The sequence below is a fragment of the Apostichopus japonicus genome, chromosome 16, assembly GCF_037975245.1.
Source record: "Apostichopus japonicus isolate 1M-3 chromosome 16, ASM3797524v1, whole genome shotgun sequence".
Lineage (NCBI taxonomy): Eukaryota > Metazoa > Echinodermata > Holothuroidea > Aspidochirotida > Stichopodidae > Apostichopus > Apostichopus japonicus.
Window position 1 is genome coordinate 15985688 of NC_092576.1, and position 15002 is coordinate 16000689.

Genomic DNA, 15002 nt, shown 5'->3' on the forward strand with positions numbered 1-15002 from the left:
TATCAAAAAATACTTGTATTTTATGTTCGCTTTGGGAAAATCATACCAAAAATAATCATATATTAAATTTTTGCTATGTTTTGTCAACTTGATTGATAAAAATCTTTGCTTTTGTTAGTAAGTGATGGTTTATTCAAAATTCAGTGAATGCTATGGCTAAATTGCTTAATTTGTTAGTATCTGTAACAGCAAACTCTTTTAAGACATCTAATCCACCAGAATAGAGATAAAATGTTTATGTCTGCTCGTTTTACTATGAATTAACAAGGTAACACTGTTGTGTTAAATTATTCCATGTAAATGGCTATGTATCCTGCATTTCTGAATAAATGTATATTTACAGAATTTTACAAATAAGAAATGTTACATGCAAATAAATGAGAAAATACGCAACATATTTCAAATGTCATATTTTTCATGTACTTATACAATGCAAAAACCAGGCCTTGGTTAACAGACCACATTTCAACGTAAAAGGGTTGAATTCACTCGTACATCTTTCATTTTTCAGCTTTTACTTGGAGAAAAAGTGAAAAGTCATATTTCCTTAATTACCCAAATGTTTCCTAGTCTCTTTATTGTTAAGGTAAATTGTTTAAGTTAATTTAAATTTTTACTTGAAAAGGAAAATTTGTCCAGACCGTGTATCGTTATACCTTATCCACGCCAATGGAGAATTCACTAAACATCCATTTATTAAGAAGAAAGAAACATATCATAGAGTTAGATACTTTCCACTTTCAAGCATTGTCACATGCAAAACATGATTCTTGGTTCTTTTCAGGTCACTTAGTCAAAACAACTTGACGGCGCTTCCTGAATATATATTTTCTGATATGATTTCCTTACAGCGTTTGTAAGTTTATTTTCAATCATTATTATTCATGTAATTAAATTGATTGATTATTGAAAAATATTCAATGACTATTCATCATTATATCGTGTTTGGATTTCGTGTTCTTCCATCTGGATGAATGTCCAATTATGGAACATTTTGACGAATATAACTTGCAAACTGGGTTAGAATAGTGCACGGTAACGTAGCAAGAACAAATGTACAATTGTTCCTCTAAGGACACGGTCAAATTAATATCTCTCATTTACTGTCTGGTTTTGTTTGCGATTCACGTATGCGATTTCTTCGTTGGCTTTGTAAGATTTCGCAATGATGAGATTACTAAATTTTTGAATTTGCACACTCCTAAAAAAGAAACGAGTTCCGTAAAATCACTTTAGCGTTAAATTGACTGAAAAAACCCATCATTTTAGTTCATAATTTGGTTGAAAATTCCTTTCAGGGATCTGTCAGCAAATAGCTTGTGGTCTCTCCAAATTAACACCTTTTCTAGTCTCGAGAACATCCAAAAGTTGTAAGATTTTGTTGTCTTTTTCATGAAATCGTTATGATGTAATGAGCATTTTTGGCCAAATATGATCACTTATAGTGTACTCTCATTGAACACTATATGGAACCAAAGAAGTATTTTGATCATGGAGATCCGTTGTCGTTTTAAAGGAATAATTAAATACTGTCTCAGTTTTATGAAATAAAATAATATGCAAAGCCTGAATACGGAGCCAGTGAAATCACCTACTGTTGTTCCCCGTTATGGACATATATATCGTAGACATGTAATTTACTTCATTAAACTGAGTTCATTGCAAGCTCATTTGGGAGTGAAATCATGTAAGCATGTCAAAAATATAATCATTGTGCATCAACACGTGTTATAAATTACAGATTTACACATGTCGTGACTTTCCTCTAGTATACTTAATAGTTAATGATTCTCAGCTATGACAACGTTGAAAGTCGGGAGATTGTTCTCGGGAAATAACATTTTCGCTCTAAGCTAGTAAAGAGACTGTTCCAACTAACTTTCACTTGTCCTAAACTCATGGGGAAAGAAGAGCTGATGTTTTTTTTTAACACGAATGCAATCACAACTCAACTCTTGAAAAGGACAATTAGTCTAGACCGCCAATCCCAATGTAGAATTCACTAAACACCCATTTATTAAGAAGAAATAAAAATAGAGTAATATACTTTCCACTTTCCAACATTGTCACATGCAAAACATGATTCTTGGTTCTTTTCAGGTTACTTTATCAAAACAACTTGACGGCTCTTCCTGAACATATATTTTCTGATTTGATTTCCTTACAGTATTTGTAAGTTTACATATATTTTCAATTATTAATAATATCAATAAATTTATTGATTATTGAAAACTATTCATTGACTATTCATCATTATATCGTGTTTGGATTTTGTGTTCTTCCATCTGGATGAGTGTCCAATTATGGAACTTTTTTGACGAATATTAGTTGGGTTAGAATGGTGCACGGTAACGTAGCAATAACAAATGCACAATTGTTCCTTTAAGGAAACGGTCAAATTGATATCTCTCATTTGCTCTGTGGTTTTGTTTGCGATTCACGTACGCGATTTCTTCGTTGGCTTTGTAAGATTTCGCAATGACGTGATTACTTAATTTATGAATTTGCACACTCCTAACAAGGAAACAATATCCCTAAAATCGCCTAAGCGTTAAATTGACTGTCTAATTTCGGTAAATGTCTGAGTGGACTAACGCAGGAAAGAAAGTGTCGCAGAGGCAAAAACGAATGTTTTCGTCTCACAATTTGACTTTCATATCCCTGCAGTTACACATAGTAACACACAGTATGAGTTCTTACGGTGTAGCCAACCATCATACCTCTGTTATCGTATGATATTCATATTACTTGCAGAGATCTGGGTGAAAACAAGTTGGGATCTCTCCCAATGCATATATTTTCCAATCTCTCGAAGCTTGTGCGGCTGTAAGTTTTTTTTTTTTTTTTTTTTCACTAAGTCCTATTATTGAAAACTATTCATTGACTATTCATCATAATATCGTGTTTGGATTTTGTGTTCTTCCATCTGGATGAGTGTCCAATTATGGAACTTTTTTGACGAATATTAGTTGGGTTAGAATGGTGCACGGTAACGTAGCAATAACAAATGCACAATTGTTCCTTTAAGGAAACGGTCAAATTGATATCTCTCATTTGCTCTGTGGTTTTGTTTGCGATTCACGTACGCGATTTCTTCGTTGGCTTTGTAAGATTTCGCAATGACGTGATTACTTAATTTATGAATTTGCACACTCCTAACAAGGAAACAATATCCCTAAAATCGCCTAAGCGTTAAATTGACTGTCTAATTTCGGTAAATGTCTGAGTGGACTAACGCAGGAAAGAAAGTGTCGCAGAGGCAAAAACGAATGTTCTCGTCTCACAATTTGACTTTCATATCCCTGCAGTTACACATAGTAACACACAGTATGAGTTCAAGTCTTACGGTGTAGCCAACCATCATACCTCTGTTATCGTATGATATTCATATTACTTGCAGAAATCTGGGTGAAAACAAGTTGGGATCTCTCCCAATGCATATATTTTCCAATCTCTCGAAGCTTGAGGAGCTGTAAGTTTTTTTGTTTTTTTTTCACTAAGTCCTATTTATAATATGTTTTTGTACTTGTTCAATTCATTTTCTCAAACATATTTGCCTGCGTTCATATGTTACGGTAAAATGTCCTGTCGTACTATAACTTTGTGCATTAAGTCCTTTCAGGGGTCTGTCTGAAAAGACCTTGACGTCCCAACCTGTCACGATATACATATTACTTGCAGATATCTGGCTAAAAACAAGTTGGGATCTCTCCAGATGCATATATTTTCTAATCTATCGAATCTTGAGGAGCTGTAAGTCTCTTTTTTTTCACTAAGCCCTATTTATATTATGTTTTTGTAAATGTTCAATTCATTTTCTCAAAGATATTTGCCTGCGTTCATGTGTTACGTAAAATGTCCTTTCGTACTATAACTTGTGTATTTAGTCCTTTCAGGGGTATGTCTGAAAATACCTTGACGTCCCTAACATGTCACGATCTTTTGTAATCTCACAAACCTCCAGGATTGTAGGATTGTCCCATGTTCATAATATATGACTGAATTGCAGGTAACTTGGGAAACAGGGTCAAACTGAACTGTAACGGGCCATTACTTTTCATTTATGTATATTACTAATATTCATTCAACATCCTCAAAATCAAACTTTGTTTTTTTTGCTGATGATACAACAGTTCTGTTTTGTTCAAAATAAGAATTTAAAGGATGCAAGTTTACATGCAGAGAAAGAATTTACAAATAGGGTGAACAAAATAGTACTTATTAATATAGTTTATTCCAATACCTTTGTTTTTCCTTTTCGTATTTTGAAATTTATACAAGAGACAATATCACTTGCAGCTATGTTAAGGATCAGTAAACTTATTAAATTATGTATTATTTATGTCTAATTATAAAATCCTTATGAAGGTGATGTTTGTATAATGTGATAATGGTAAAAATATTGTTGACTAAAAAGAGTGATTTCCTGTAAATCAATATTTATATAAAGTGTTTACCATGCTGTTTCTCCGCCGATTTTATGAATTATATCAAAATCTCACATTAAAGAAAAACAAAATATATTGGCTTTGTATAACTGTCATTGAAGGCGTATTGCCCGAGTGTTATAATTTTACAGAGAGCACCCCTGGTGCTTTGAATCTGACAATTTACACAGAAAACCAACGTTTATAGGCAAGCCAAGCCGTAAATAAGAAATTGTGTGTTGTTCTTATTTATTTACTATATATCTGTCATATCACTTGCTACACATTCAATTCTTTCTCTGATTGGTTATCACTCAAGTGGGTTTGAAGCCTTAATTCTATCAAAATGCCTCGGGTAGTATGTTGTTCGTCATTGTTCTGATATTTATCACGTAATAAATGTCAGGTTAAAAACACGACTTTGAGTAACTTACCTAATATTCTGTTGAACGGATAGCGTATATGCATGTTAATCACGGTAGACTTTATACTAATGGAAGGAATCGTGTTTTCTGATTTAACGTCGACAAATGTTTCATTTGCATTCTTTGCGCATTTTTAGTGAACATTATCCTATGCTGCTATTGTGAGAATGAATGAAAGAAGGATTATTTACCCAAATTTTGACTGAAAAAAACCCATCATTTTAGTTCATAATTTGGTTGAAAATTCCTTTCAGGGAACTGTCAGCAAATAGCTTGTGGTCTCTCCAAATTAACACCTTTTCTAGTCTCGAGAACATCCAAAAGTTGTAAGATTTTGTTGTCTTTTTCATGAAATCGTTATGATGTAATGAGCATTTTTGGCCAAATATGATCACTTATAGTGTACTCTCATTGAACACTATATGGAACCAAAGAAGTATTTTGATCATGGAGATCCGTTGTCGTTTTTAAGGAATAATTAAATACTGTCTCAGTTTTATGAAATAAAATAATATGCAAAGCCTGAATACGGAGCCAGTGAAATCACCTACTGTTGTTCCCCGTTATGGACATATATATCGTAGACATGTAATTCACTTCATTAAACTGAGTTCATTGCAAGCTCGTTTGGGAGTGAAATCATGTAAGCATGTCAAAAATATAATCATTGTGCGTCAACACGTGTTATAAATTACAGATTTACACATGTCGTGACTTTCCTCTAGTATACTTAATAGTTAATGATTCTCAGCTATGACAACGTTGAAAGTCGGGAGATTGTTCTCGGGAAATAACATTTTCGCTCTAAGCTAGTAAAGAGACTGTTCCAACTAACTTTCACTTGTCCTAAACTCATGGGGAAAGAAGAGCTGATGTTTTTTTTTAACACGAATGCAATCACAACTCAACTCTTGAAAAGGACAATTAGTCTAGACCGCCAATCCCAATGTAGAATTCACTAAACACATATTTATTAAGAAGAAATAAAAATAGAGTAATATACTTTCCACTTTCCAACATTGTCACATGTAAAACATGATTCTTGGTTCTTTTCAGGTTACTTTATCAAAACAACTTGACGGCTCTTCCTGAACATATATTTTCTGATTTGATTTCCTTACAGTATTTGTAAGTTTACATATATTTTCAATTATTAATAATATCAATAAATTTATTGATTATTGAAAACTATTCATTGACTATTCATCATTATATCGTGTTTGGATTTTGTGTACTTCCATCTGGATGAGTGTCCAATTATGGAACTTTTTTGACGAATATTAGTTGGGTTAGAATGGTGCACGGTAACGTAGCAATAACAAATGCACAATTGTTCCTTTAAGGAAACGGTCAAATTGATATCTCTCATTTGCTCTGTGGTTTTGTTTGCGATTCACGTACGCGATTTCTTCGTTGGCTTTGTAAGATTTCGCAATGACGTGATTACTTAATTTATGAATTTGCACACTCCTAACAAGGAAACAATATCCCTAAAATCGCCTAAGCGTTAAATTGACTGTCTAATTTCGGTAAATGTCTGAGTGGACTAACGCAGGAAAGAAAGTGTCGCAGAGGCAAAAACGAATGTTTTCGTCTCACAATTTGACTTTCATATCCCTGCAGTTACACATAGTAACACACAGTATGAGTTCTTACGGTGTAGCCAACCATCATACCTCTGTTATCGTATGATATTCATATTACTTGCAGAAATCTGGGTGAAAACAAGTTGGGATCTCTCCCAATGCATATATTTTCCAACCTCTCGAAGCTTGAGCGGCTGTAAGTTTTTTTTTTTTTTTTTTTTCACTAAGTCCTATTATTGAAAACTATTCATTGACTATTCATCATTATATCGTGTTTGGATTTTGTGTTCTTCCATCTGGATGAGTGTCCAATTATGGAACTTTTTTAACGAATATTAGTTGGGTTAGAATAGTGCACGGTAACGTAGCAAGAACAAATGCACAATTGTTCCTTTAAGGAAACGGTCAGATTAATATCTCTCATTTACTGTCTGGTTTTGTTTGCGATTCACGTATGCGATTTCTTCGTTGGCTTTGTAAGATTTCGCAATGATGAGATTACTAAATTTTTGAATTTGCACACTCCTAAAAAAGAAACGAGTTCCGTAAAATCACTTTAGCGTTAAATTGACTGAAAAAACCCATCATTTTAGTTCATAATTTGGTTGAAAATTCCTTTCAGGGATCTGTCAGCAAATAGCTTGTGGTCTCTCCAAATTAACACCTTTTCTAGTCTCGAGAACATCCAAAAGTTGTAAGATTTTGTTGTCTTTTTCATGAAATCGTTATGATGTAATGAGCATTTTTGGCCAAATATGATCACTTATAGTGTACTCTCATTGAACACTATATGGAACCAAAGAAGTATTTTGATCATGGAGATCCGTTGTCGTTTTAAAGGAATAATTAAATACTGTCTCAGTTTTATGAAATAAAATAATATGCAAAGCCTGAATACGGAGCCAGTGAAATCACCTACTGTTGTTCCCCGTTATGGACATATATATCGTAGACATGTAATTCACTTCATTAAACTGAGTTCATTGCAAGCTCGTTTGGGAGTGAAATCATGTAAGCATGTCAAAAATATAATCATTGTGCGTCAACACGTGTTATAAATTACAGATTTACACATGTCGTGACTTTCCTCTAGTATACTTAATAGTTAATGATTCTCAGCTATGACAACGTTGAAAGTCGGGAGATTGTTCTCGGGAAATAACATTTTCGCTCTAAGCTAGTAAAGAGACTGTTCCAACCAACTTTCACTTGTCCTAAACTCATGGGGAAAGAAGAGCTGATGTTTTTTTTTTAACACGAATGCAATCACAACTCAACTCTTGAAAAGGACAATTAGTCTAGACCGCCAATCCCAATGTAGAATTCACTAAACACCCATTTATTAAGAAGAAATAAACATAGAGTAATATACTTTCCACTTTCCAACATTGTCACATGCAAAACATGATTCTTGGTTCTTTTCAGGTTCCTTGATCAAAACAACTTGACAGCTCTTCCTGAACATATATTTTCTGATTTGATTTCCTTACGGTATTTGTAAGTTTACATATATTTTCAATTATTAATAATATCAATAAATTTATTGATTATTGAAAACTATTCATTGACTATTCATCATTATATCGTGTTTGGATTTTGTGTTCTTCCATCTGGATGAGTGTCCAATTATGGAACTTTTTTGACGAATATTAGTTGGGTTAGAATGGTGCACGGTAACGTAGCAATAACAAATGCACAATTGTTCCTTTAAGGAAACGGTCAAATTGATATCTCTCATTTGCTCTGTGGTTTTGTTTGCGATTCACGTACGCGATTTCTTCGTTGGCTTTGTAAGATTTCGCAATGACGTGATTACTTAATTTATGAATTTGCACACTCCTAACAAGGAAACAATATCCCTAAAATCGCCTAAGCGTTAAATTGACTGTCTAATTTCGGTAAATGTCTGAGTGGACTAACGCAGGAAAGAAAGTGTCGCAGAGGCAAAAACGAATGTTTTCGTCTCACAATTTGACTTTCATATCCCTGCAGTTACACATAGTAACACACAGTATGAGTTCTTACGGTGTAGCCAACCATCATACCTCTGTTATCGTATGATATTCATATTACTTGCAGAGATCTGGGTGAAAACAAGTTGGGATCTCTCCCAATGCATATATTTTCCAATCTCTCGAAGCTTGTGCGGCTGTAAGTTTTTTCTTTCTTTTTTTTTCACTAAGTCCTATTATTGAAAACTATTCATTGACTATTCATCATAATATCGTGTTTGGATTTTGTGTTCTTCCATCTGGATGAGTGTCCAATTATGGAACTTTTTTGACGAATATTAGTTGGGTTAGAATGGTGCACGGTAACGTAGCAATAACAAATGCACAATTGTTCCTTTAAGGAAACGGTCAAATTGATATCTCTCATTTGCTCTGTGGTTTTGTTTGCGATTCACGTACGCGATTTCTTCGTTGGCTTTGTAAGATTTCGCAATGACGTGATTACTTAATTTATGAATTTGCACACTCCTAACAAGGAAACAATATCCCTAAAATCGCCTAAGCGTTAAATTGACTGTCTAATTTCGGTAAATGTCTGAGTGGACTAACGCAGGAAAGAAAGTGTCGCAGAGGCAAAAACGAATGTTCTCGTCTCACAATTTGACTTTCATATCCCTGCAGTTACACATAGTAACACACAGTATGAGTTCTTACGGTGTAGCCAACCATCATACCTCTGTTATCGTATGATATTCATATTACTTGCAGAAATCTGGGTGAAAACAAGTTGGGATCTCTCCCAATGCATATATTTTCCAATCTCTCGAAGCTTGAGGAGCTGTAAGTTTTTTTTTTTTTTTTTTTTTTTTCACTAAGTCCTATTTATAATATGTTTTTGTACTTGTTCAATTCATTTTCTCAAAGATATTTGCCTGCGTTCATATGTTACGGTAAAATGTCCTGTCGTACTATAACTTTGTGCATTAAGTCCTTTCAGGGGTCTGACTGAAAAGACCTTGACGTCCCAACCTGTCACGATATACATATTACTTGCAGATATCTGAATAAAAACAAGTTGGGATCTCTCCAGATGCATATATTTTCTAATCTATGGAATCTTGAGGAGCTGTAAGTCTCTTTTTTTTTCACTAAGCCCTATTTATATTATGTTTTTGTAAATGTTCAATTCATTTTCTCAAAGATATTTGCCTGCGTTCATATGTTACGGTAAAATGTCCTGTCGTACTATAACTTTGTGCATTAAGTCCTTTCAGGGGTCTGTCTGAAAAGACCTTGACGTCCCAACCTGTCACGATATACATATTACTTGCAGATATCTGAATAAAAACAAGTTGGGATCTCTCCAGATGCATATATTTTCTAATCTATCGAATCTTGAGGAGCTGTAAGTCTCTTTTTTTTTCACTAAGCCCTATTTATATTATGTTTTTGTAAATGTTCAATTCATTTTCTCAAAGATATTTGCCTGCGTTCATGTGTTACGTAAAATGTCCTTTCGTACTATAACTTGTGTATTTAGTCCTTTCAGGGGTATGTCTGAAAATACCTTGACGTCCCTAACATGTCACGATCTTTTGTAATCTCACAAACCTCCAGGATTGTAGGATTGTCCCATGTTCATAATATATGACTGAATTGCAGGTAACTTGGGAAACAGGGTCAAACTGAACTGTAACGGGCCATTACTTTTCATTTATGTATATTACTAATATTCATTCAACATCCTCAAAATCAAACTTTGTTTTTTTTTGCTGATGATACAACAGTTCTGTTTTGTTCAAAATAAGAATTTAAAGGATGCAAGTTTACATGCAGAGAAAGAATTTACAAATAGGGTGAACAAAATAGTACTTATTAATATAGTTTATTCCAATATCTTTGTTTTTCCTTTTCGTATTTTGAAATTTATACAAGAGACAATATCACTTGCAGCTATGTTAAGGATCAGTAAACTTATTAAATTATGTATTATTTATGTCTAATTATAAAATCCTTATGAAGGTGATGTTTGTATAATGTGATAATGGTAAAAATATTGTTGACTAAAAAGAGTGATTTCCTGTAAATCAATATTTATATAAAGTGTTTACCATGCTGTTTCTCCGCCGATTTTATGAATTATATCAAAATCTCACATTAAATCTCACATTAAATACTGATCGGGTTATTTGCTGAACAACAAACCAAATCCCCAGACGCAGTAAGCCTCATTACTGGTGACTTCAACAACTGTCAAGATGGTTTCTATGGATACACGCAGTATGTAAACAGAGCCACGCGAGGGAATAATATGCTGGACTTATTCTATTGTTCGATAAAAGACGCTTATAAGCCGACTTTCCATCCACCCCTTGGCAATTCAGACCATGATGTAATCACCTTATACCCAACCTACAGACCAGTGCTCCGACAGAGTAAGCCGATCAAGAAAACAATTGAAGTCTGGAACCAGGCGGTCCAGGAACGCCTGCAGGACTGCTTCGAAGAGACTGATTGGGACTTGTTTATGAACAACTGTAAAGATATCGATGAACTCACATACACTGTTGGTGAATATATTAACTTTTGTAAAGGCATCGTAGTTGAAAAGAAATGGGTGACACTCTATCCAAACAACAAACCATGGGTAACGTCAGAACTGAAAGCTGTTATCAACGAGAAGAAAACTTGCTTCAGAGAAGGTGATCGAGATAAACTGAGAACGGTGAACCGGAAATTAGATGGTGAAATACGGAAGGCCAAGGATAGATACAAGGACAAAATAGAAAGTCATTTCAAATCAAATGACACTAGCATGGTATGGAAAGGCATGAAAAGCGTGACTGGGTGGGAAAACCATAAAACCAATGATATCACTGTAGACAATATAACCTCTGACAACATGCCTGATGTTTTGAACAAGTTTTATGCTAGGTTTGATAACCATGAATTTTCAGCAGAGCTTCGGCGTGCCTCTCATAGACTAGATGGTTTTTGTCAATCTGAAAGAATAGAGTTTACCCGTGGTGAAGTCTCCCGGGAATTGAGGCGGGTAAAACCTGGCAAGGCCTCTGGACCAGATGGTATTAATGGTAAAGTCCTCAAAATGTGTCATGAACAGCTCTCTTACATTTATCATCATATTTTTAACATGTCTCTACTCACTCATCATGTCCCAGTCTCCTGGAAAACTTCCCACTTGGTGCCAATCCCTAAAAAATCTGCCTTTAGTGTTTTAAATGACTTAAGACCAGTGGCACTCACCTCGATCCCCATGAAAATCTTGGAACGTCTCGTACTTTCACGATTGCGCCCCCAAATTCTTGATCATGAGGACCCCCTGCAGTTTGCGTACAGGGAAAAGCGCTCTGTGGAAGATGCAATCTTGTTTTTTGTTGACTCCATGTATAGGCACTTGGATAGTCCTGGTAATTTTGCTAGAGTCCTATTTGTAGATTTTTCATCTGCATTCAACACCATCCTTCCACACATCTTAGTTGACAAAATGTGTGGTTATGGAATCAACTATAATCTGACAAAGTGGGTGTTGGACTTCCTGACAAATAGGACACAGAGAGTATTTGTGAATGGCAGAGTTTCTAGCGATATTGTGATGAATACTGGTGCCCCACAAGGTTGTGTTTTATCACCCGTTCTTTTCACCCTCTATACCTCTGACTGTCGCAGCACACAACCCAACACGCATATTGTTAAATTTGCTGACGACACATGCATTTTAGGTCTTATTGAGAAGAGTGGTGACGAAACCGGGTATAGGCATGAAATATCCACCTTTACGAATTGGTGTGACGAAAACAGATTACAACTGAATGTGTCTAAAACAAAGGAGCTTGTTGTTGATTTCCGGCGTAGGGGGCACCAACTAGAGAGAATTGAAATTAGGAACGAGCCAGTAGAACAAGTCCATTCTTATAAGTATCTGGGAGTTTTCATTACTGATAAATTGGAGTGGGGTGAACATGTGAATACTGTTCTGGCCAAAACTAATCAACGTATGTTCTTTCTACGGAAGCTCAATTTATTCAGACTAGACGCCTCTCTCATTTCTTTGTTCTACAATGCGGCCATCGAGACCATTATTACATTCTGCTTGGCTGCATGGGGTGGCAATACGACCGCTAGAGACATGGCTAAGATTAATACACTTGTTAGAAAAGCGAGGCGAGTTTGCCGGTCTGATGATCTCAGATCAGTAGATGAGCTGCTTGTCAGGGTAACTAAAAGAAATATTATGTCAATTACGTCGTCGGAACATCCTCTAGGAAATCAGGTTGATTATAGCAGTCGAACTGGCAGGCCAATTGTCATCAGATGCCGGACAGAAAGATACAGACGTTCGTTCTTGCCAAGGGCCATTCTTAGTCTTGCCAACGAGTTTTGTAGGAAATAAGGTTTTTTACTATATGCCAGTACATGAATTTTTATTGTCTTAAGAAATGTATATATTATAAATCTTATGTTTTGATGTATTTTTGACTGTTTTATGTATGTTATACTGAGATGGAGTGAACTCCAATTCCTTTTATGGTCAATAAAGATTCTTATATCTTATATCTTATATCTTATAAAGAAAAACAAAATATATTGGCTTTGTATAACTGTCATTGAAGGCGTATTGCCCGAGTGTTATAATTTTACAGAGAGCACCCCTGGTGCTTTGAATCTGACAATTTACACAGAAAACCAACGTTTATAGGCAAGCCAAGCCGTAAATAAGAAATTGTGTGTTGTTCTTATTTATTTACTATATATCTGTCATATCACTTGCTACACATTCAATTCTTTCTCTGAATGGTTATCACTCAAGTGGGTTTGAAGCCTTAATTCTATCAAAATGCTTCGGGTAGTATGTTGTTCGTCATTGTTCTGATAGCTAATCACGTAATAAATGTCAGGTTAAAAACACGACTTTGAGTAACTTACCTAATATTCTGTTGAACGGATAGCGTATATGCATGTTAATCACGGTAGACTTTATACTAATGGAAGGAATCGTGTTTTCTGATTTAACGTCGACAAATGTTTCATTTGCATTCTTTGCGCATTTTTAGTGAACATTATCCTATGCTGTTATTGTGAGAATGAATGAAAGAAGGATTATTTACCCAAATTTTAGTTGTTTCAAAACAAACGCTACTTATGACTATCAGGTTACATCATTTTAGATCATATCATATGAATGGTCTACATGGTTATCTGTTAACATACTAAAATGTTTTTCAATAGATTAACATGCGTAATGCAAGTACAAAACGTTGCTTTTTCTTCCTCCAAATAAAACATTCATTTGGCTATTTATTTGCGATGTTATTTCTATATTTATTACAGAGATCTGCATAGCAACAACCTAGAAGGTTAAATTTTTATTTGAAAAGGAAAATTTGTCCAGACCGTGTATCGTAATACCTTATCCACGCCAACGGAGAATTCACTAAACATCCATTTATAGAGACAAAAGAAACATATCATAGAGTTATATACTTTCCACTTTCAAGCATTGTCACATGCAAAACATGATTCTTGGTTCTTTTCAGGTCACTTAGTCAAAACAACTTGACGGCGCTTCCTGAATATATATTTTCTGATATGATTTCCTTACAGCGTTATTAAGTTTATTTTCAATCATTATTATTCATGTAATTAAATTGATTGATTATTGAAAAATATTCAATGACTATTCATCGATATATCGTGTTTGGATTTCGTGTTCTTCCATCTGGATGAATGTCCAATTATGGAACATTTTGACGAATATAACTTGCAAACTGGGTTAGAATAGTGCACGGTAACGTAGCAAGAACAAATGTACAATTGTTCCTCTAAGTACACGGTCAAATTAATATCTCTCATTTACTGTCTGGTTTTGTTTGCGATTCACGTATGCGATTTCTTCGTTGGCTTTGTAAGATTTCGCAATGATGAGATTACTAAATTTTTGAATTTGCACACTCCTAAAAAAGAAACGAGTTCCGTAAAATCACTTTAGCGTTAAATTGACTGAAAAAAACCCATCATTTTAGTTCATAATTTGGTTAAAAATTCCTTTCAGGGATCTGTCAGCAAATAGCTTGTGGTCTCTCCAAATTAACACCTTTTCTAGTCTCGAGAACATCCAAAAGTTGTAAGATTTTGTTGTCTTTTTCATGAAATCGTTATGATGTAATGAGCATTTTTGGCCAAATATGATCACTTATAGTGTACTCTCATTGAACACTATATGGAACCAAAGAAGTATTTTGATCATGGAGATCCGTTGTCGTTTTAAAGGAATAATTAAATACTGTCTCAGTTTTATGAAATAAAATAATATGCAAAGCCTGAATACGGAGCCAGTGAAATCACCTACTGTTGTTCCCCGTTATGGACATATATATCGTAGACATGTAATTCACTTCATTAAACTGAGTTCATTGCAAGCTCATTTGGGAGTGAAATCATGTAAGCATGTCAAAAATATAATCATTGTGCGTCAACACGTGTTATAAATTACAGATTTACACATGTCGTGACTTTCCTCTAGTATACTTAATAGTTAATGATTCTCAGCTATGACAACGTTGAAAGTCGGGAGATTGTTCTCGGGAAATAACA

At 34.6% G+C, this 15002-nt stretch overlaps 2 protein-coding genes across 6 annotated transcripts in view; one reads left to right on the top strand and one right to left on the bottom strand.

Annotated features, from left to right (window-relative positions):
• The window catches only part of LOC139982960 (uncharacterized), a 499934-nt gene that overhangs the window by 188549 nt on the left and 296383 nt on the right, over window positions 1–15002 (bottom strand). The window lies entirely within an intron of this gene.
• Window positions 1–15002, top strand: part of LOC139982959 (uncharacterized) — an 83661-nt gene that overhangs the window by 44172 nt on the left and 24487 nt on the right. For all 5 annotated transcript variants that reach the window (XM_071996183.1, XM_071996184.1, XM_071996186.1 and 2 more), the window contains exons 5-16: window positions 785–856; window positions 2101–2172; window positions 2755–2826; window positions 3401–3472; window positions 3682–3753; window positions 5909–5980; window positions 6563–6634; window positions 7864–7935; window positions 8518–8589; window positions 9159–9230; window positions 9447–9518; window positions 9724–9795. In XM_071996183.1, coding sequence (XP_071852284.1) covers window positions 785–856; window positions 2101–2172; window positions 2755–2826; window positions 3401–3472; window positions 3682–3753; window positions 5909–5980; window positions 6563–6634; window positions 7864–7935; window positions 8518–8589; window positions 9159–9230; window positions 9447–9518; window positions 9724–9795 — 864 coding nt within the window. The remainder of the gene's footprint in view (window positions 1–784; window positions 857–2100; window positions 2173–2754; window positions 2827–3400; window positions 3473–3681; window positions 3754–5908; window positions 5981–6562; window positions 6635–7863; window positions 7936–8517; window positions 8590–9158; window positions 9231–9446; window positions 9519–9723; window positions 9796–15002) is intronic.